The sequence below is a fragment of the Musca domestica genome, unplaced genomic scaffold (assembly GCF_030504385.1).
Source record: "Musca domestica strain aabys unplaced genomic scaffold, Musca_domestica.polishedcontigs.V.1.1 121, whole genome shotgun sequence".
Taxonomy (NCBI): Eukaryota; Metazoa; Arthropoda; class Insecta; order Diptera; family Muscidae; genus Musca; species Musca domestica.
In genome coordinates, this window is record NW_026712156.1 from 1,840,157 (window position 1) to 1,861,927 (window position 21,771).

The window sequence follows — 21,771 nt, forward strand, 5'->3', positions numbered from 1 at the left end:
AACGCTAATCCGAATTTGCTCCGACTTTGCGAATCCTAATATTTGCGTCAGTGCTAGGACAGGTGTGAAAATGGACAATATCGGTCCACTCCATCAAGTACCTCCCCCACAAAATATTGATATTTTGAGTACCCATGAAGCTCATAAATCGCCAAATTAACATCCGATTCCATTTAGACTTGGCACATCTGTCGAAATATTTATATCATATTTTGGGTCCGATAGGAAATGGGCAATATTGGCCCAATCCTTCGGGATCTGCTCCATAGAGGGTCAAACGTTTGAATAACCTTAACACTAGTCAAAATATATTTAGATAATCGAACATAGGCTGAGGGTATATCTCTGGCGGCAATACCGACTGATACTTTTTAACTTGTTTTTAAATAATTTTCAAGAAAAGAATACATATTGTTCCCAAGATATTATGGACCCACGACATTGTGGTCAATATTAAGCGGTATAGGATTCTGGGTCCAATGTTCCAGATTGAGAAGCTTGATGAAAATAATTATGAGACATGGTCCGTTCAAATGGGCAGTGTACTAATCAATCCAGGATGTTGAAAATATTAACAGAGGATGCAATTGAAATACAAATCAAGGAGGAACTTTTGGTAACGATTCCATTGTTAAGTTTGAAAAAGGATTGTGAAAATATGGAAACAAGGGAAAATCTTCCTTCGCTTATAAAATAGAAATTATGGCAAGAATGAGATCGGTGAGAAGAAGATACATGGGGAAGCATATCATCAAGTCAGAGCTGTTGGTGTCTTAAGAAAATGGAATGATGGTAAGAAACCTGTTGAGAAGATAGGATAAGTTCCATGTTTTGTTTATGGCAATCAAGTACAACTACAACCAGTAAAGAAAGCCTTAAAGTCGGGCGGGGCCGACTTTATGATACCCTACACCACTTTGCTAATTTAGTAGAGCTCCACATAACAAATAAAAGTTTTTATGGGAGAATTCAAACATACACGCTATGATTATAATTATAATTTAAAGTTCAAAGGACTAAATATGCCGTAGCATTTGTATCTTTTAAATTCGGAATTGTATTGCCCATTTGATGCACAATTAATTTGAAATCGGATAAAGATATATATGGGAGCTATATCCAAATCTGAACCGATCTCGATAAAATTTGGTAAAGATATTTCTGAGCTGTATTTGATATATTTCCCTGAATATCATTGTTACGGAGTGCATATTACGGCTGTGGGTAACAAATACAATAAATCGGATGAACAACATATTAACCAAATTTGACATACTACCTTCTAGACCCGATTCGGTCGTATGTGCCAAATTCCATCCCATTTGGACAAATATTAGACGTTTGGTGCACAATAAATGGTAAATCGGACGAAGTTATATATGGGAGCTATATCCAAATCTGAACCGATCTCGATAAAATTTAGCAAAGGTATTTCTGAGCTGCATTTTATATATTTCCCCAAATATTGTTGTTACAGAGTCCATATTACGGCTGCGGAGGACAAAAATAACAAATCGGATTAAAATTATATATGGGAGCTATAGCTATATCCGAACCGATTTCGATAAAATTTGGCATACTTATTTTCAGACCTAATTTGGGCGTATATGCAAAATTTCATACAATTCGGGCTGATATTACACGTTTGGTGCACAATAAAAGGCAAATCGGACGAAGATATATATGGGAGCTATATCTAAATTTTTACCGATTATCTCCAATTTCAATAGGGTTCGTCCTTGGGCCAAACAAATGATCTGTGCAAAATTTCATCTGGATCGGGCAATAAATGCGACCTGTACTTTGTTTACAAAAATACATGGACAGACGGACGGACGGACATGCATAAATCGACTCAGAATGTGATTCTATGCAGATCATCAAAAGGAGCTATGGGTCTATCTCATTTCCTTCTGCCTGTTACAAACAAATGCACAAAGACATAATACCCTGACCACCTTGTGGTGTAGGGTATAAAAATGGTGGACAAGAGTCTTAAAGATTCGGGTGAAACCATAATGTTAGCCGATAAGAAAGTCATCAAAGGAAAAGAGAATTGTGAGAATGAAAATTGTCCGGATTTCAATGGAAAATTTATTTCCGTTAAGAAAATGGTTCCAAAGGGATGTTCCGTGTAAATTTTCAAAGATGGTGCTGTGATGATGGACGAAGGCCCGTGTGTAATTGCGATTTTTCAAGAAAAATTATTTTTTCGTTTTTGATGCTCGCTCAACCTGTAAAGAACCAAATTTGTTTTATTTTTACTTCCGATAGTCTATGTCATTGAGGATTTGGTTATCTAAATTATCGGAGATTGAAAGAGTAATGCTCTACGCATTTGGCCAGCGCTTTGATATTCAAAATACTTGTTGCATTGTTTCCCAACCAATCGGAGAGCATATCAAAGGATTAGTGATTCATTCGGACGTATGTGGTCCCATGAAATTTGATTCAGTGGGTGGATCAAAGTACTTGGTGACATTTGTTATTGATGATATGATGATGAAGTTTCCGAAAAGTTTAAAGCATCCAAGACCATGGTGCAGTTGCAAACTGGTCACAAAATTAAAGCTCTGAGAGGCGATAATGCCTCAGCAACGAATTTGGCAAGTATCTCGAAACTAATGGTATTGAAAGAGGGAAGAACTATTAACAGCACCCCACAACAAAATTATGTACGCGAAGAGAGCAAATCGCTCGGTAGTTTAAATAGGACGTTGTCTTCCACTTGAATCTGGATTCGATCGAAGTTTGTGGACCAAAGTGGTTGCTACTACAACATGTATAAGAAATAGTTTGGAAAATATCAAAAAGATTGGAAAACACTACTACAATGGAGGTATGGTGTGGTCGGCAAACAAATGTTAATAATTTGAGGAATCTTGGTTCGAAACGTTATTGCGCTGAACAAAAAGCCTGGAAACTGGGAAGTTGGAGAAAAAGGCGAGAGATTGGATCTAAGAAAGCTGTGGAAAGATTAGAAGATTAGAAAAATTACAAGAACAAATACCAGAAATGTATTTTTAGGTGACATCGGAAAATGTTGAAAAGCACGAATCTTTGGAAGAGGGAGAAATACAACAACGAATCGATGAGGAACAATCAAATTCGGATGACAATTTTCAAGGAACTGAATAATTTTATTGATTTACTTGCTCAGATGAGCAAGAAAATCCTGAATCTGATTTTAGCGACATTAAAATTTTCTAAGCAGGTCCACGTCTTTGTATAGCCTCCATATAACGATATCTCCCGATATTCGGTATTTTGATGATTTTGGCGACATATTTCACCGGAATTGTTTCAAATTTCGAATTTAAAGTTCGTAATGGATACTACAGCCTATGACAGAAAATTGTCTATGCAGGTCCACGTCTTCGTATAGCCTCCATGTAACGATACCTCCCATTATTCGGTATTTTGATGATTTTATCGGCATTCTTCACCGGAATCATTTCAAATTTGGTATTTGAAGATCGAAATGGATACTACAGCCTTTGATGGAAAATTGTCTATGCAGGTCCCAGTTTTCGTATAGCCCCCCATATAACGGTACCCTGCAATATTCGGTATTTTCACGATTTTAGCGTCACTATTCAACGTAATTGTTTCAAATTTGATATTTGAAGTTCGCAATGGGTACTACAACTTATGACGGAAAATTGTCTGTGCAGGTCTACGTCTTCGTATAGCCCCCATGTAAGGGTGCCTCCCGATATTCGGTATTTTGATGATTTTAGCAACAGTATTTAGCGGAATTGTTTCAAATTTGGTATTTGAAGTTCGTAATGGATACTACAGTCTATGACAGAAAATTGTCTATGAAGATCCACATCTTCGTATAGCCTCCATGTAACGATACCTCCCATTATTCGGTATTTTGATGATATTAACGATATTCTTCACCGGAAGTGTTTCAAATTTTGTATTTGAAGTTCGTAATGGATGCTACAGCCTAAGACCGAAAATTGTCGTATAGCCTCCATGTAACGATACCTCCCATTATTCGGTATTTTGATGATTTTATCGGCATTCTTCACCGGAATCGTTTCCAATTTGGTATTTGAAGTTCGTAATGGATACTACAGCCTAAGGCAGAAAATTGTTTATGCAGGTCCACGTCTTCCTATAGCTCCCATATAGCGGCACCTCCTGATATTCGGTATTTTGATGATATTAGCGACATTATTCACCGGAATTGTTTCAAATTTGGCATTCGAAGTTTGTAATGGATACTATGCAGGAAATTGTCTATGCAGGTCCGTATAGCCTAATATGACGGTACATTTTCGGGTTTTTGGTGATTTATGCGACATTATTCACCGGAAATGTTTCAAATTTGGTATTTAAAGTTCGTAATGGGTACTGCAACCACTGACAGAAAATTGTCTGTGCAGGTCCACGTTTTCGTATAGCCCCCATATAACGATACCTCCCGATATTCGGTATTTTCATGATTTTAACGACATATCTCACCAGATTTGTTTTAAATTTGGTATTTTAAGTTCCCAATGGGCGAAGTTCTGAAGTTCGCAAAATTCAATAAAATTTATTTAGGTTTTTTAATTAAAGGTATAGAAACACAATTAGACTAATGACTTTTTGAGCTTAGTTTGCTTTCACGTTTGCGGTCCCTGGAGGCCTGGGGTTGGTCATAGCTTTGCCCGGCCTCCAAGGCCTCATCCATTGGCCGGCGATGGTGATGATGGTGGTGGTGATGATGATGATGGTGACGGTGGGCTCGTTCTGGTTCAGGCTGGTCGTGTTCGGGTTCAGGTTGTGGTTCCGGTTCCGTCTCCTGCTCAGGTTCCGGTTCTGGAGCAGCGGCTGCATCCTCATGATGACGATGATGATGTTTCTTGGGTTTCACCTCGGTCTGTATGGCCTTATCGGCAATGGGTATTTCCGATTTTCGCATTACTGCCAGGGGCCGGGGCACGGGAGGCGGTGCCAATAATATCAATTGCTGTTGTGTGGCCGTTTCTATTTCCTTGTCGGCTTTTTCCGATTTAATGGATTTTATGGAAAACATGGAACCAATTTTTCTTAACTTTTCATGAACCGAGGAGCGTACGGTTTCGGGTATGGAACTTTTCATGGATTTCATGCTTTGGGAAACGGAAAGGCCAACCGATTTCAGGGACTTGGAGTGCGATGATGATGACGACGAAGAGGAGGAAGATGATGAAGAGGATTTATCACTGGAATCGGCAGAGCTGGCATGTACCGGTTTGGTGGTTATCCAAAATTTCAAAGCAAACAAGGTTTCCACTTTCAGAGCCTCCATTAGGGTTATCTGGAACGTAAAGAAAATAAATTTAATTTTCTTTAGAAAAAAATCCAAAGCTCCTTACCTTCTCATCCACTGCCACGGACTTCACATTCCACAAAAACTCCACAATGCCAATACAGAAGGCACACACCAAACCCAGACCCAAGACCAAGAACACACCACCCACACTCTCAATATCCAATTCGGCTGTGTCACTGGAGGCAGCCTCTCCCTTTTCACATTTGCCACCGCCATGCATTTCCTTCCACCATTTTCGTTTCAACTCCGTCAAGGTGCCGGCCTCGCCCAGTTTCAGTACCGCTCCACTGATCTGTTTGCGATAGGGGGAATCTGAAAAATAAAGAAACTTAGAAAATCTCATAATTCAATTTTCCCAACCTCTATTCCTTACTAAACGGCATTGCAATGCCATAGGTCTTGTAATCCAGCCAACCACCGATTTGTGTCAGATTACACTTCCTTTCCACAATATATTCCAAGCCGGTGGACTCCATTAGATAGGCATACAAGCGTTTGCCTTTCAGCACACGTTCCACTCCCTCATCATTGCTGCGGGTAAACACCGTCATATCCGATTCCATGGCCGCCCACATGCGTTGGTAGGTGGTGAAATTTGATTCCTGTAAAAATTGGGATTCAAAGTGATTTGAATCGAAGGGGGTAGGATGTAATTTTCTTACCTTAAAAAAGTTCAAGGTACTGCCACCCATAACGGCGCCATATTTGATTTTATTTTGGGCTGCCAAATCTTCGGCAGATTTAATGGAAGAACTCATACGGGACATGGTCAAAAAGGCAGCCAAATTGGCGGTATAGGAATTCAACATCATAAGGGCAAAGAACCACCAGATGGCTGTTACAAGGCGGGTTGAGGATGCTCTAGAAAGGGAAAAGGAAAAATAATCATAAAAAAATATTTTTTAAAAGATGCACCTTTCGACCAATTTTGGAAAAATATTATTTAAAATTTTTTTTGGAAAATATTTTTTTAAAAATCCACGTTTTGCAAAATTCTGAATTAAATATCTTTTAATATTTTTTTTTTGGAAAATATTTTTTAAAAAATCCACGTTTCAACCAATTTTGGAAAATTATTTTTTAATAATTTTTTTTTGGAAAATATTTTTTAAAAAATCCACGTTTCAACCAATTTTGGAAAATTATTTTTTAACAATTTTTTTTTTTGGAAAATATTTTTTAAAAAATCCACGTTTCAACCAATTTTGGAAAATTATTTTTTAACAATTTTTTTTTTTGGAAAATATTTTTTAAAAAATCCACGTTCGATCAAATTTGGAAAAATATTTTTTAATATTTGTTTGGAAAATATTTTTTAAAAAATCCACGTTTCGACTAATTTTGAAAGAATATTTTTAATAATTTATTTTTGGAAAATATTTTTTAAAAAATCCACGTTTCGACCAATTTGGAAAAATAATTTTAAATATTTTTTTTTTTTGGATTTTTTTTTAAATCCACGTTTCGACTAATTTTGGAAGAATATTTTTAATAATTTATTTTTGGAAAATATTTTTTAAAAAATCCACGTTTCGACCAATTTGGAAACATAGTTTTAAATAATTTTTTTTTGGATTTTTTTTTAAATCCACGTTTCGTCTAATTTTGGAAAAATATTTTTCAATATATTTTTTTTTGGAAAATATTTTTTAAAAAATCCACGTTTCGACCTATTTTGTAAAAATATTTTTTAATAATTTTTTTGGAAAATATTTTTTAAAAAAATCCTCGTTTCGACTAATTTTGGAAGAATATTTTTAATAATTTACTTTTAAAAAATATTTTTCAAGAAAATCCACGTTTCAATCATTTTTTGAAAAATATTTTTTAAAAAATCTACGTTTTAACAAACTTTCGTTTAGACCAATTTTGGATTTTTTAAATTCACGTTTAGACCAATTTTGGAAAAAAAATTTAAATCCACGTTTTGATCAATTTTGAAAAAATATTTTTCTAAATCCACGTTTCGATCAATTTTGGAAAAATATTTTTCTAATCCACGATTCGACAAATTTTGGAAAAATATTTTTTTAAACATCCACGTTTCGACAAATTTTAAATTTTAAAAAATCCAAGTACCGATCAATTTTGAAAAAATATTTTTCCAAGTATCCACCTTTCGACAATTTTAAAAAAATTATATTTTTAATTTTAATTAATTATATTAATTAAATTTTTAAATCCACATTTCAACAAATTTTGAAAAAAGTATTTTTTTAAATCCACGTTTCAACAAATTTTGGAAAAAATATTTTTTAAAATCCAAGTTTCGACAAATTTTGTAGAAATATATATTTTTTACAAATCCTCGTTTCGACAAATTTTGGAATAAATACTTTTTAAAAAATCCACGTTTTGTTAGGGCTTGGAAAAATACTTTTTAAAAAAATCACGTTTTGTTAGGACTTGGAAAAATATGTTTTAAACAATACACGTCTTGTTAGGACTTGGAAAAATATTTTTTAAAAAATCCACTTTTATCTTGGAAAAATATTTTTTAAAAAATCCACTTTTATCTTGGAAAAATATTTTTTAAAAAATCCACTTTTATCTTGGAAAAATATTTTTTAAAAAATCCACTTTTATCTTGGAAAAATATTTTAGCAAATCTTGGAAAAAATATTTTAGCAAAGGACTTGGAAAAATATTTTTTAAAAAATCCACGTTTTGTAAGGACTTGGAAAAATATTTTTTAAAAAATCCACGTTTTGTAAGGACTTGGAAAAATATTTTTTAAAAAATCCACGTTTTGTTAGGACTTGGAAAAATATTTTTTAAAAAATCCACGTTTTGTTAGGACTTGGAAAAATATTTTTTAAAAATCCACGTTTTGTTAGGACTTGAAAAATATTTTTTTTTTAAATCCACGTTTTGTTAGGACTTGGAAAAATATTTTTTAAAAAATCCACGATTTGTCAAATTTAGAAAAAAAAGTTATTTTAAAAAATCCATTTGTCGTCAAATTTAGGAAAAATATTTTTTTTTTAAATCAACGTTTTGTTAGGACTTGGAAAAATATTTTTTTAAAAATCCACGATTTGTCAAATTTAGAAAAAAAAGTTATTTTAAAAAATCCACTTGTCGTCAAATTTAGGAAAAATATTTTTTAAAAAATCCACTTGTCGTCAAATTTAGGAAAAATATTTTTTAAAAAATCCACGTTTTGTCAAATTTAGGAAAAATATTTTTTAAAAAATCCACGTTTTGTTAGGACTTGGAAAAATATTTTAAAAAAAACCACGTTTTGTTAGGACTTGGTAAAATATTTTTTAAAAAATCCACGTTTTGTTAGGACTTTGAAAAATATTTTTTAAAAAATCCACGGACTTGGAAAAATACTTTTTTATAAAATTCACGTTTTGTTAGGACTTGGAAAAATATTTTTTTAAAAAATCCACGATTCTTAAAAAAATCCTCTTGATACTCACTTCGGTAAAATATCACATCCCTGACCCATGATGGAACCCATTGTCAGCCACGTTGTATTCGTTATGGTCCATAGATTTTCATATTCTTCGGGTTCTTTGCAGGGATGGGGATTTTCCCAATCTTCGGGTGCCATGCGTGCCAAAAAGAATAGCAGCAACGATACTCCCAAGTATCCGGTGGCCATGTACACCCAAACATCCTTGGAAAATGGTAGCAAAAACGAAAACAGATTAGCCGGTTGGACCTCCGGTTTCATGTAGAGAATACTGATGCCCAGTGTCATAAAGGGCGGTGTAAAATCGACGGCTTTGCGGCGAGCCGAAGTCATGGTCAAGTCGCAAATACCCAAATCGGCGTTCTGAAGGGGAGAATAGGGAGAGAACTTAGGTTGGTGATCGAGATAAATTATCCTTGTACTTACGCCATCTAGTAGCTGCCCCACCAAACCATCCCATTTCTGTGTTTGTTTATTAAAGGCACCATATCGGCCATCTGGCGCCAAATGAAATTCATATTTGAAATTTAAAAGCCTGGCAATATGATCAATGAGATCCAAGCAATAGCCTTCATAGCGTGCATTGCCCTCCAAGATTTCGCCGTCCTTGGCCTCCCTGGAAGATACAAATGAAAAAAAAAAATATTAAAGAGAGTCTTCAGTAACTATCCAGAACAAATTTATGCTCATACGATATCCGTCAACAATTGTAGATTTCGTACTGGCTTCTCGTGAGGTCATCTTGAAAATTGTTTCACCTGACATCCTCGTGTGACTTTTGAATAATTTCGGAAACTCACCTCTCCATAAGAAACGGCGCTCCCAGCCGGGAGGTGATAATAAATGTTTTATTTTGTAGTTTGGCTCCCACCCGCTTGTCGCTGTCATCGTCGGCGCCCAACAGACCAAAACCATTGACAGGATCCCAGGTTGATAAATCGAGTAGACCCGTTTGGGTTACCTCCAGGCAACGAAGAGTGAAAAAGCTTCTCTGGCCATATTGGTTGAAATCAATGCGACCGGTATAGGCTTCATCAGAACGCTGTAACAAAGGAAGAGGATATTTGAGGTTATGTTATTAAATGTGGGATTGGAGAGATTTTTAAAAGGCCAATCAGGACTTTTAAAGAAAAAAATTTCAAAGCCTAGTAAGGCGTAGATTTTAAAAGAATGGTTTTCTTCAAAGCCTAGAAAGGCGTGGATTTTTAAAGAATATTTTTTTCAAGGCCTAGCAAAGCGTGGATTTTTAAAGAATATTTTTTTCAAGGCCTAGCAAACGTGGATTTTTAAAGAATAATTTTTTCAAGGCCTAGCAAAGCGTGGATTTTTAAAGAATAATTTTTTCAAGGCCTAGCAAAGCGTGGATTTTTAAAGAATATTTTTTTCGAGGCCTAGCAAAGCGTGGATTTTTAAAGAATATTTTTTTCGAGGCCTAGCAAAGCGTGGATTTTTAAAGAATATTTTTTTCAAGGCCTAGCAAAGCGTGGATTTTTAAAGAATATTTTTTTCAAGGCTTAGCAAAGCGTGGATTTTTAAAGAATATTTTTTTCAAGGCCTAGCAAAGCGAGGATTTTTAAAAAATATTTTTTTCAAGGCCTAGCAAAGCGTGGATTTTTAAAAAATATTTTTTTCGAGGCCTAGCAAAGCGTGGATTTTCAAAGAATATGTTTTTCAAGGCCTAGTAAAGCATGGATTTTTAAAGAATATTTTTTCCAAGGCCTAACAAAGCGTGGATTTTTAAAGAATATTTTTTTCAAGGCCTAACAAAGCGTGGATTTTTAAAGAATATTTTTTTTCAAGGCCTAGCAAAGCGTGGATTTTTAAAGAATATTTTTTCCAAGGCCTAGCAAAGCGTGGATTTTCAAAGAATATGTTTTTCAAGGCCTATTAAAGCGTGGATTTTTAAAGAATATTTTATTAAGGCCTATCAAAGCGTGGATTTTTAAAGAATATTTTATTAAGGCCTATCAAAGCGTGGATTTTTAAAGAAAAAACTTTCAAACCCTAGAAAGGCGTGGATTTTTAAAGAAAAAAATTTTCAAAGCCTAGAAAGGCGTGGATTTTTAAAGAAAAATTTTTTCAAAGCCTAGAAAGGCGTGGATTTTTAAAGAAAAAAATTTTCAAAGCCTAGAAAGGCGTGGATTTTTAAAGAAAAAAATTTTCAAAGCCTAGAAAGGCGTGGATTTTTAAAGAAAAAATTTTTCAAAGTCTAGAAAGGCGTTGATTTTTAAAGAAACATTTTTTCAAAGCCTAGAAAGGCGTGGATTTTTAAAGAAACATTTTTTCAAAGCCTAGAAAGGCGAGGATTTTTAAAGAAAAAAATTTTCAAAGCCTAGAAAGGCGTGGACTTTTAAAGAAAAAAATTTTCAAAGCCTAGAAAGGCGTGGATTTTTAAAGAAAAAAATTTTCAAAGCCTAGAAAGGCGTGGATTTTTCAAGAAAAAAATTTTCAAAGCCTAGAAAGGCGTGGATTTTTCAAGAAAAAAATTTTCAAAGCCTAGAAAGGCGTGGATTGTTAAAGAAAAAAATTTTCAAAGCCTAGAAAGGCGTGGATTTTTCAAGAAAAAAAATTTCAAAGTCTAGAAAGGCGTTGATTTTTAAAGAAACATTTTTTCAAAGCCTAAAAAAGGGGTGGATTTTTAAAGAAACATTTTTTCAAAGCCTAGAAAGGCGAGGATTTTTAAAGAAAAAAATTTTCAAAGCCTAGAAAGGCGTGGACTTTTAAAGAAAAAAATTTTCAAAGCCTAGAAAGGCGAGGATTTTTAAAGAAAAAAATTTTCAAAGCCTAGAAAGGCGTGGATTGTTAAAGAAAAAAATTTTCAAAGCCTAGAAAGGCGTGGATTTTTTCAAGAAAAAAATTTTCAAAGCCTAGAAAGGCGTGGATTGTTAAAGAAAAAAATTTTCAAAGCCTAGAAAGGCGTGGATTTTTCAAGAAAAAAATTTTCAAAGCCTAGAAAGGCGTGGATTGTTAAAGAAAAAAATTTTCAAAGCCTAGAAAGGCGTGGATTGTTAAAGAATATTTTTTTCAAGACCTAGCAAAGCGTGGATTTTTAAAGAATATTTTTTTCAAAGCCTATCAAGGCGTGGATTTTTAAAGAATATTTTTTCAAGGCATAGCATAGCGTGGGTGTTTTAAGGAATATTTTTTTCAAGGCCAAGAAAAGGGTGGATTTTTAAAGAATATTTTTTTCAAGGCCTAGCAAAGCGTGGATTTTTAAAGAAAAAAATTTTAAAAGCCTGGAAAGGCGTGGATTTTTAAAGCAAAAAATTTTCAAAGCCTATAAAGGCGTGAATTTTTAAAGAAAAAAATTTTCAAAGCCTAGAAAGGCGTGGATTTTTAAGGAAAAACATTTTTAAAGCAAAAAATTTCCAAAGCCTAGAAAGGCGTGTTTTTTAAAGAAAAAAAATTTCAAAGCCTAGAAAGGCGTGGATTTTTAAGGAAAAACATTTTTAAAGCAAAAAATTTCCAAAGCCTAGAAAGGCGTGTTTTTTAAAGAAAAAAAATTTCAAAGCCTAGAAAGGCGTGGATTTTTAAAGAAAAAAATTTTCAAAGCCTATAGGCGTGGATTTTTAAGGAAAAACATTTTCAAAGCCTATAGGCGTGGATTTTTAAGGAAAAACATTTTCAAAGCCTATAGGCGTGGATTTTTAAGGAAAAACATTTTCAAAGCCTTTTTAAGGAAAAACATTTTTAAATCCTATCAAGGCTTGAAGCCTTGCAAGGCGTGGATTTTTAAGGAAAAAAATTTTCCAAGCCTTGCAAGGCTTGTATTTTTAAAGAATATTTTTTTCAAGGCCTAGCAAGGCTTGTTCACAGACATAAAATTAGTAGATTTTTTTTTTTCAAATAGCCTTACTCACCGCCTTTATGAACTCCAAAATCCTTCTCCCCTGCTGCCATGGCCTATTTCGCCGACATGCAATTTCCGGAGGATTTAGTTCCTCGACAATTTCCAGCTCGGCCAAACCTTTTACAAAAATCCAAACAGCATCGCTGAGCAGAACCATGTTGGTCTACAAATATGAAAATCATCTTCATTACACCACCCTCTCCTTAATTTTTTTCCCTCAAAACCCACCTTAATTTGTGTTACATCCACCCGGTAAAAATTACCCTCTCGCTTTTCACGCTCCTCCCAGTCTCGCACCAAATTTCGCAGTTGATAATCCGTGGGATCCATCAGACGAATTGTGGTTATATTCGCTCCAACATTTTGGATTTCTTGCAGATCCAAGGTATGGGTGTCCAGGGTGGGTATGAAAATGCTCTGGAAAAGAGATATTTTTCAATTTCCGATTTGAAAGTCCCAAACCCTATCCTACCTGATATTCCCCCAACATTTTCAGTTCATCGGCCTGCCTTAGAATCTCCATGATTTTATCCAGAGAACAGTGTAAAATCAGACAATTATCCGTGGAGGTCTTGATGCTCTTTAAAAATGGCCTATAGTCCGAGTCATCGGGTAGCTGTTTAACTGTGGTCGGGTTGCTGCTCGGCTCTCCAATTTGTAAGATATCCTGTATTTGTTGTAATTCTGGAAGATTTTCAAATTTAAATGTTTGCTAATTTATTTTGGATTTTTAAGGGTTTTAACCTTTTTCCGACTCATAAACCACGGTAAAGGAACGCCAACCAAAACTTTGCACCGTCTCCGAGAGACCCTGTGAGAACTGTAAATTATATGGATGCAGATTCAGGGACATACTTCGTAGGGGTTTCTCGTCTAAGGCCTCGCTGGGCGACCAGTCAAAGGTGAAATGCGGTATTCCCAGGGTATGACAAATCGAGGCAACAATATCTGGAAAAAATTAAAATTGATGGAGAAAATATGAATCAGTCTGCAGGACTTTTGGTATTAAAAATGGGTCATGTAGGTCCACGTTTTGGTATAGCCTCCATATAACGCTACCTCCCGATATTCGGTATTTTGATGATTTTAGCGACATTATTCACCGGAATTGTTTCAAATTTGGTATTTGAAGTTCGTAATGGATACTACAGCCTATGACAGAAAAGTGTCTGTTCAGGTCCTCGTCTTCGTATAGCCCCCATATAACGGTACCTCCCGATATTCGGTATTTTGGTGATTTTAGCCACATTATTCACCGGAATTGTTTCAAATTTGGTATATGAAGGTCGTAATGGATACTACAGCCTATGACAGAATATTGTCTGTACAGGTCCACGACTTCGTATAGCCCCCATATAACGGCACCTCCCGATATTCGGTATTTTGATTATTTTAGCGATATTATTCACCGGAATTGTTTCAAATTTGGTATTTGAAGTTCGCAATGGATACTACAGCCTGTGACGGAAAATTGCCTGTGCAGATCCTCGTCCTCATATAGACCCCATATAAGTGTACCTCCCGATATTCGGTATTTTCCTGATTTTAGCGACATTATTCACCGGAATTGTTTCAAATTTGGTATTTGAAGTTCGTAATGGATACTACTGCCTATGACAGAAAATTGTCTGTGCAGGTCAACGTTTTCGTATAGCCTCCATATAAGGGTTCCTCCCGAAATTCGGTATTTTGATGATTTTAGCCACATTATTCAGCGGAATTGTTTCAAATTTGGTATTTGAAGTTCGCAATACTAGATCCTAAGACAGAAAATTGTCTGTGCAGGTTCACGTCTTCGTATAGGCCCCATATAACGGTACCTCCCGATATTCGGTATTTTGATGATTTTAGCGACATTATTCACCAGAATTGTTTCAAATTTGGTATTTGAAGTTCGTAATGGATACTACAGCCTATGACAGAAAATTGCCTATGCAGGTCCACGTCTTCGTATAGCCCCCATATAACGATGCCTCCCGATATTCGGTATTTTGATGATTTTAGTGACATTATTCAGCGGAATTGTTTCAAATTTGGTATTTGAAGTTCGTAATGGATACTACAGCCTGTGATAGAAAATTGTCTGTGCAGGTGAACGTCTTCGTATAACCCCCATATAACGGTACCTCCCTATTTTCGGTACTTTGGTGATTTAAGCGACATTATTCACCGGAATCATTTCAAATTTGGTATTTGAGGTGCATAATGGATACTACAGCCTATAACAGAAAATTGCCTATGCAGGTCCACGTCTTCGTATAGCCCCCATATAACGGTACCTCCCTATTTTCAGTACTTTGGTGATTTAAGCGACATTATTCACCGGAAATGTTTCAAATTTGGTATTTGAAGTTCGTAATGGATACTACAGCCTGTGACAGAAAATTGCCTGTGCAGATCCACGTCTTCGTATAGCCCCCATATACCCGTACCTCCCAATATTTGATATTTTGCAGATTATAGCGACATTATCCCCCGATTTTTTTCTGACAGGTTCACGTCGTCGTATAGACCCTAATATAACGGCTACATTCGGGACTTTTAGATTTTTGCAGTATTTTTAACGGATTTTATTTTTTTGAAAATTCCCAAATTCGATCCATTTTTTTATTATTCCCTGATATTTGAAAAAATTTGGTCCTCAAAAATCAACGATTCACTCTCAAATAGTTTATAATTGTATTTTCATATGTCTCACCTGAACCACTGCCCTGTATGGGTCCAAATATGGCAATCACACCCTGTGAAATTAAATTGCAGGCTGAAATGGCAAGAAAAAATAAATTTTTGGGGAGAAGTTTGATGAGGGTATGACTCAGGGGGACCTACCCGCCTTCTCTACCAAAAAACTATCCTCGGCATTGGCATAGACCACAACACCCTCCAACTCAAAGCTGCGTTCATTTATGTTCGATCTATCGATGGCCGAGAGAAATGCAATTTCCAAGTCATCTCGGGGTGCATCCAAAATTATGCCTGAGGAGGGATATTTTCTTAATCCATTTAAAAAAAAAATCCAGAAAATCACAGAACTTACCTATGTTGAATTTCGGTTTGGCCTTGACCAAATTCGCAAGAATTAAATACAACAGGAATTTGTAGATCTGCATTTTGTGGGGTATTTTTTTGAGGGCCACAAGGTGGATTAAATTTTCTCAACCTTTTTTTAAATTATTTTTTTACAAATTTTTGTAGAATTTCCATTTTTATGAAAACCAATTTTTATGATGATGTAAACGTTTTCTTTTTCACTTCGAAAAAAATGTTTGCGGCATGCCTTGCAGCTGTGACCAGATAATCGGAATAATGTTGCCTCGTCTAAGGCCTAAATTTAAATGAATTTTTTGTTTTGTCTTGATTATGTTTTTGTCTTGATCACCAAAATTAATTGACAAAATGCACTTAAAGAAAAATTGAGAAGAAAAAAAAAATCAAAATCCGCCAAAGGAGAAATGCGAAGGAAAAAACATGAAACAATGACCCAGAAATTCGGCATTATTTTGGTGGTGCGGCCAAATGGTGTGTGTGTGCCACAAGAAAAACCCTTTTTGTTGTGATCAGCATATTCGAAATAAGCAGAAACAACAAGAATGCAAAAACATTTTTCAATTTGGCCAGGGTCCAAAAATCCACCTTCCCCCACTCTGCCCTCAACGACTGATCCTGTCAGCAAACAAACATAATTTATTTCTCAGTTTTATTCAAATTTAAGAGCGAACGAGAGAGAGAGAGAGCCGTCCCACCTGGTACTTTTCAAATCTTTTTCCGTATGACATGATCGTAGAACACCACATGCCCATACCGCTCCGAGAAATGCATAGATCGCGTGCAATTTTTACTATATTCCGGTTTATCGATATCGACACAGACCTTCTTGTGATCACCTTTGTGCATGAAAATCAACCCGTAGTGAACATCATGTTGCACCAGATAATTATCCGATTCATTGTACAGCACCAGGCCTTTGTGCCAGTCGAAAAAGCTCAGATCAGTGGGTTTGGGTCTTAGCTTTAGGCGCTCGCCAAAGACTGCTGCCCAATCGGTACAATTTTCTTCCTGCAGATTGGCCTGGTGCAAACTTTGCTCATAGTCAATGTAACCGGATATTTCGAAACCGGTTTTCAAGCGGTGTTTTATGAAAATTATGGTCTGGAAGAAGAGACGGAAATAAATCAAAATTATTTCAAAAGATCTGACATTGACGTGGATTTTTTAAAAATATTTTTTCAAGGACCAAATAAACGTGGATATTCCAAAAATATTTTTTCAATCACCACATATAAACGTGGATTTTTTAAAAATATTTTTTCAAGTACCAATTATAAAGGTGGATTTTTTAAAAATATTTTTTCAAGTTCCCTTTATGAAGGTGGATTTTTTAAAAATATTTTTTCAAGCACCACATACAAACGTGGATTTTTTAAAAATATTTTTTCAAGTACCAATTATAAAGGTGGATTTTTTAAAAATATTTTTTCAAGTTCCTTATATGAAGGTGGATTTTTTAAAAATATTTTTTCAAGCACAACATACAAACGTGGATTTTTTTAAAAATATTTTTTCAAGTTTCTTATATAAACCTGGATTTTTTAAACATATTTTTTCAAGTTGCTTATATAAACCTGGATTTTTTAAAAATATTTTTTCAAGTTCCTTATATAAACGTGGATTTTTTAAAAATATTTTTTCAAGCACCACATACAAACGTGGATTTTTTAAAAATATTTTTTCAAGCACCACATGCAAACGTGGATTTTTTAAAAATATTTTTTCAAGCACCACATACAAACGTGGATTTTTTAAAAATGTTTTTTCAAGCACCACATACAAACGTGGATTTTTTAAAAATATTTTTTTCATGTACCAATTATAGACGTAGATTTTTTTAAAATATTTTTTCAAGTTCCTTATATAAACGTGGATTTTTTAAAAATATTTTTTCAAGTTCCTTATATAAACGTGGATTTTTTAAAAATATTTTTTCAAGTTCCTTATATAAACGTGGATTTTTTAAAAATATTTTTTCAAGTTCCTTATATAAACGTGGATTTTTTAAAAATATTTTTTCAAGTTCCTTATATAAACGTGGATTTTTTAAAAATATTTTTTCAAGTTTCTTATATAAACGTGGATTTTTTAAAAATATTTTTTCAAGTTTCTTATATAAACGTGGATTTTTTAAAAATATTTTTTCAAGTACAAATTATAAACGTGGATTTTTTAAAAATATTTTTTCAAGTACCAATTATAAACGTGGATTTTTTAAAAATATTTTTTCAAGTACCAATTATAAACGTGGATTTTTTAAAAATATTTTTTCAAGTACCGATTATAAACGTGGACTTTTTAAAAATATTTTTCAAGTACCAATTATAAACGTGGATTTTTTAAAAATATTTTTTCAAGTCCCAATTATAAACGGGGATTTTTTAAAAATATTTTTTCAAGTACCAATTATATACGTGGATTTTTTAAAAATATTTTTTCAAGTTCCTTATATAAACGTGGATTTTTTAAAAATATTTTTTCAAGTAGCAATTATATACGTGGATTTTTTAAAAATATTTTTTCAAGTACCAATTATAAACGTGGATTTTTTAAAAATATTTTTCAAGTACCAATTATAAACGTGGATTTTTTAAAAATATTTTTCAAGTACCACATATAAACGTGGATTTTTTAAAAATATTTTTTCAAGTACCAATTATAAACGTGGATTTTTTAAAAATATTTTTTCAAGTACCAATTATAAACGTGGATTTTTTAAAAATATTTTTTCAAGTACCAATTATAAACGTGGATTTTTTAAAAATATTTTTTCAAGTACCGATTATAAACGTGGATTTTTTAAAAATATTTTTCAAGTACCAATTATAAACGTGGATTTTTTAAAAATATTTTTTCAAGTCCCAATTATAAACGGGGATTTTTTAAAAATATTTTTTCAAGTACCAATTATATACGTGGATTTTTTAAAAATATTTTTTCAAGTTCCTTATATAAACGTGGATTTTTTAAAAATATTTTTTCAAGTAGCAATTATATACGTGGATTTTTTAAAAATATTTTTTCAAGTACCAATTATAAACGTGGATTTTTTAAAAATATTTTTTCAAGTACCAATTATAAACGTGGATTTTTTAAAAATATTTTTTCAAGTACCAATTATAAACGTGGATTTTTTAAAAATATTTTTTCAAGTACCGATTATAAACGTGGATTTTTTAAAAATATTTTTCAAGTACCAATTATAAACGTGGATTTTTTAAAAATATTTTTTCAAGTCCCAATTATAAACGGGGATTTTTTAAAAATATTTTTTCAAGTACCAATTATATACGTGGATTTTTAAAAATATTTTTTCAAGTTCCTTATATAAACGTGGATTTTTTAAAAATATTTTTCAAGTAGCAATTATATACGTGGATTTTTTAAAAATATTTTTTCAAGTACCAATTATAAACGTGGATTTTTTAAAAATATTTTTCAAGTACCAATTATAAACGTGGATTTTTTAAAAATATTTTTCAAGTACCACATATAAACGTGGATTTTTTAAAAATATTTTTTCAAGATCCTTATAAAAACGTGGATTTTTTAAAAATACTTTTTCAAGTACCAATTGTAAACGTGGATTTTTTAAAAATATTTTTTCAAGTACCAATTATAAACGTGGATTTTTTAAAAATATTTTTTCAAGTACCAATTATAAACATGGATTTCTTAAAAATATTTTTTCAAGTTCCTTATATAAATGTGGATTTTTTAAAAATATTTTTTCAAGTTCCTTATATAAACGTGGATTTTTTAAAAATATTTTTCAAGTTCCTTATATAAACGTGGATTTTTTAAAAATATTTTTTCAAGTTCTTATATAAACGCGGATTTTTTTAAAAATATTTTTTCAAGTTCTTATGTAAACGTGGCTTTTTTATAAATATTTTTTCAAGTTCTTATATAAACGTGGATTTTTTTAAAAATATTTTTTCAAGTACCAATTATATACGTGGATTTTTTAAAAATATTTTTTCAAGTACCAATTATAAACGTGGATTTTTTAAAAATATTTTTCAAGTACCAATTATAAACGTGGATTTTTTAAAAATATTTTTCAAGTACCACATATAAACGTGGATTTTTTAAAAATATTTTTTCAAGATCCTTATAAAAACGTGGATTTTTTAAAAATACTTTTTCAAGTACCAATTGTAAACGTGGATTTTTTAAAAATATTTTTTCAAGTACCAATTATAAACGTGGATTTTTTAAAAATATTTTTTCAAGTACCAATTATAAACATGGATTTCTTAAAAATATTTTTCAAGTTCCTTATATAAATGTGGATTTTTTAAAAATATTTTTTCAAGTTCCTTATATAAACGTGGATTTTTTAAAAATATTTTTCAAGTTCCTTATATAAACGTGGATTTTTTAAAAATATTTTTTCAAGTTCTTATATAAACGCGGATTTTTTTAAAAATATTTTTTCAAGTTCTTATGTAAACGTGGCTTTTTTATAAATATTTTTTCAAGTTCTTATATAAACGTGGATTTTTTTAAAAATATTTTTTCAAGTACCAATTTTTTAACTATTTTTTAGAAATATTCTCGGAGGCGGATATTTAAAAAAAATACTTTCTTAGCAGGATATTTTCACTCATCCTTACCGAAATCATCTTCTGGGCATTCGGCCTCTCTCGATTGGCCATTTCGATTAGCACGGGATCTTCTGATTTCATGCCATCACTAAAAAAGATAGTCGACTTCTTGATGGGCCACAGCGATTCCTGGACAGCGGCCTTATGCTGCTGGAATTGTTCCGGTGTATAGATGTCGGTGGGCGAACGATAACCCAACTCTACGAGCATGCGACAAAAGCGTACATTTCGTATAAAACGTATATCGCAGCGCGTTACAAATGTATCCAAATAATCCTCATAGCCGGGGCAGTCCAAGAGGAACATATCATGGGCTATTGTACCGGTCATTTGTGGGGAAAATTCAATTTTTTTGAGAGGGAAATAAAAAAATTAAATTTGAATTTTATTATTTTGTTTTGAATGACTTTTTTTGGAAAAGAAAAACTTTTTTTTTTGAAAGCAATGTCGGATACATTTTTATCGACAGTAAAAGAACGGTACGTATTAGTCCTTCATAAAAAGTGATATTGTTTGCCATAGATCCTCTCTATTAACACCTATTGATCTCGTATCTAAAGAATATATTTTGAATATCCCATTAAAAAAGCCAAAGTCATTGAATTATTGGTTTCTTCCGAAATTTCTCTCTCCTAATTACCATCCCAAAATGTCCGGAAAATTGTTTGTGTTTATTATTTACAAAACTTTTAATTGATTTTCAATAAATTTACCATCGAATCGTTTACATAAATTTTAATAGCCCCCACATGGAAGAGTGCTACTTTGTCAAAACATGAAAAAGCTCCCCGTCTCCTGGTCTCATGCTTCTCCTCCACCAAAGATCAAATGTAAACAATTTGTCATGTCAAAACAAGAAAACATTTAACGAAGAATTTTCATGTTTCATTGAGATTGTTTATTGATTCAATAATTAGGGTTGGCGTTTTTGATCAACATTTTTTTCGACCAAAAAAAAAAAAAAAAAAAAAAATGGTCGAATTAAAACTGAAAATTGGTCGGGAATAGATTGTACTAAAATAGTGTCCACAGGAAGATGGAATATATATTTTTTGAAAAAAAATAAAAAATTGGTCGAATTTTTTGGACAAATTTTTAACCAATTTATTTTGGATTTTTAGAACACATTTATGAAAATTGACCAGAGACATAATTGTGTTGGAATTTTAAAGGAATGTAAAGTGATTAATTTCTGGACTTCGGACAAAAAAATTTGGCCGGACAAAATTTTGGTCGGATTTTTAAAAAAATTATTTTGGATTTTTAGAACATATTTATAATAATTAATCAGAAATAGAAGAGTGTTGGTCTTTTCTAAGAAGATAAAATTGGTAATTTTTGGACTTTGGACCAAAAAATTCGGTAGACTTTTTCGACCAAAAAATGTTGGTCGAATTTTTAACCACTTTATTTTGAATTTTTAAAATAAATTTAAGAAATTCGACCACAAATAGAAGAGTGTTGGTCTTTAATATGAAGATAAAATGGATAATTTGTGGACTTCGAACCAAAAAAATTGGCAGACTTT

The 21,771-nt window shown here is 32.7% G+C and overlaps 2 protein-coding genes across 2 annotated transcripts; both read right to left on the reverse strand.

Moving 5' to 3' along the window:
- Positions 1-4,579: 4,579 nt before the first annotated feature.
- On the reverse strand, positions 4,580-15,921 carry LOC101894837 (glutamate receptor ionotropic, kainate 2-like). The gene is made up of 14 exons (XM_059118348.1): positions 15,623-15,921; positions 15,415-15,561; positions 15,284-15,346; positions 13,330-13,533; positions 13,058-13,269; positions 12,814-13,002; positions 12,596-12,748; positions 9,536-9,777; positions 9,162-9,351; positions 8,740-9,098; positions 5,974-6,172; positions 5,685-5,913; positions 5,355-5,623; positions 4,580-5,296 (listed from the first exon to the last, which is right to left on the reverse strand). Exons 1-14 carry the CDS (start codon positions 15,693-15,695, stop codon positions 4,592-4,594), a joined length of 3,234 nt encoding a protein of 1,077 aa, XP_058974331.1. The 5' UTR covers positions 15,696-15,921; the 3' UTR covers positions 4,580-4,591.
- A 393-nt stretch (positions 15,922-16,314) lies between these two features.
- On the reverse strand, positions 16,315-20,650 carry LOC131800684 (cilia- and flagella-associated protein 299-like). Its single transcript, XM_059118339.1, has 2 exons — positions 20,253-20,650; positions 16,315-16,734 (listed from the first exon to the last, which is right to left on the reverse strand). The coding sequence occupies exons 1-2, from the start codon at positions 20,571-20,573 to the stop codon at positions 16,339-16,341; spliced, it is 717 nt and encodes a 238-aa protein (XP_058974322.1). The 5' UTR covers positions 20,574-20,650; the 3' UTR covers positions 16,315-16,338.
- Positions 20,651-21,771: the final 1,121 nt, after the last annotated feature.

What these genes read in the sequence shown, in the direction of transcription:
- LOC101894837 (XM_059118348.1), bottom strand. Translation starts at nt 15,695, where the DNA reads ATGCAGATCTACAAATTCCTGTTGTATTTAATTCTTGCGAATTTGGTC. An exon ending in TGGATGTAACACAAATTAAG is followed by an intron (nt 12,749 to 12,813) that starts GTGGGTTTTGAG and finishes TCATATTTGTAG; the next exon opens with ACCAACATGGTTCTGCTCAG. An exon ending in GTACCTTGAACTTTTTTAAG is followed by an intron (nt 5,914 to 5,973) that starts GTAAGAAAATTA and finishes CAATTTTTACAG; the next exon opens with GAATCAAATTTCACCACCTA.
- LOC131800684 (XM_059118339.1), bottom strand. Translation starts at nt 20,573, where the DNA reads ATGACCGGTACAATAGCCCATGATATGTTCCTCTTGGACTGCCCCGGC. An exon ending in ATGCCCAGAAGATGATTTCG is followed by an intron (nt 16,735 to 20,252) that starts GTAAGGATGAGT and finishes CTCTTCTTCCAG; the next exon opens with ACCATAATTTTCATAAAACA.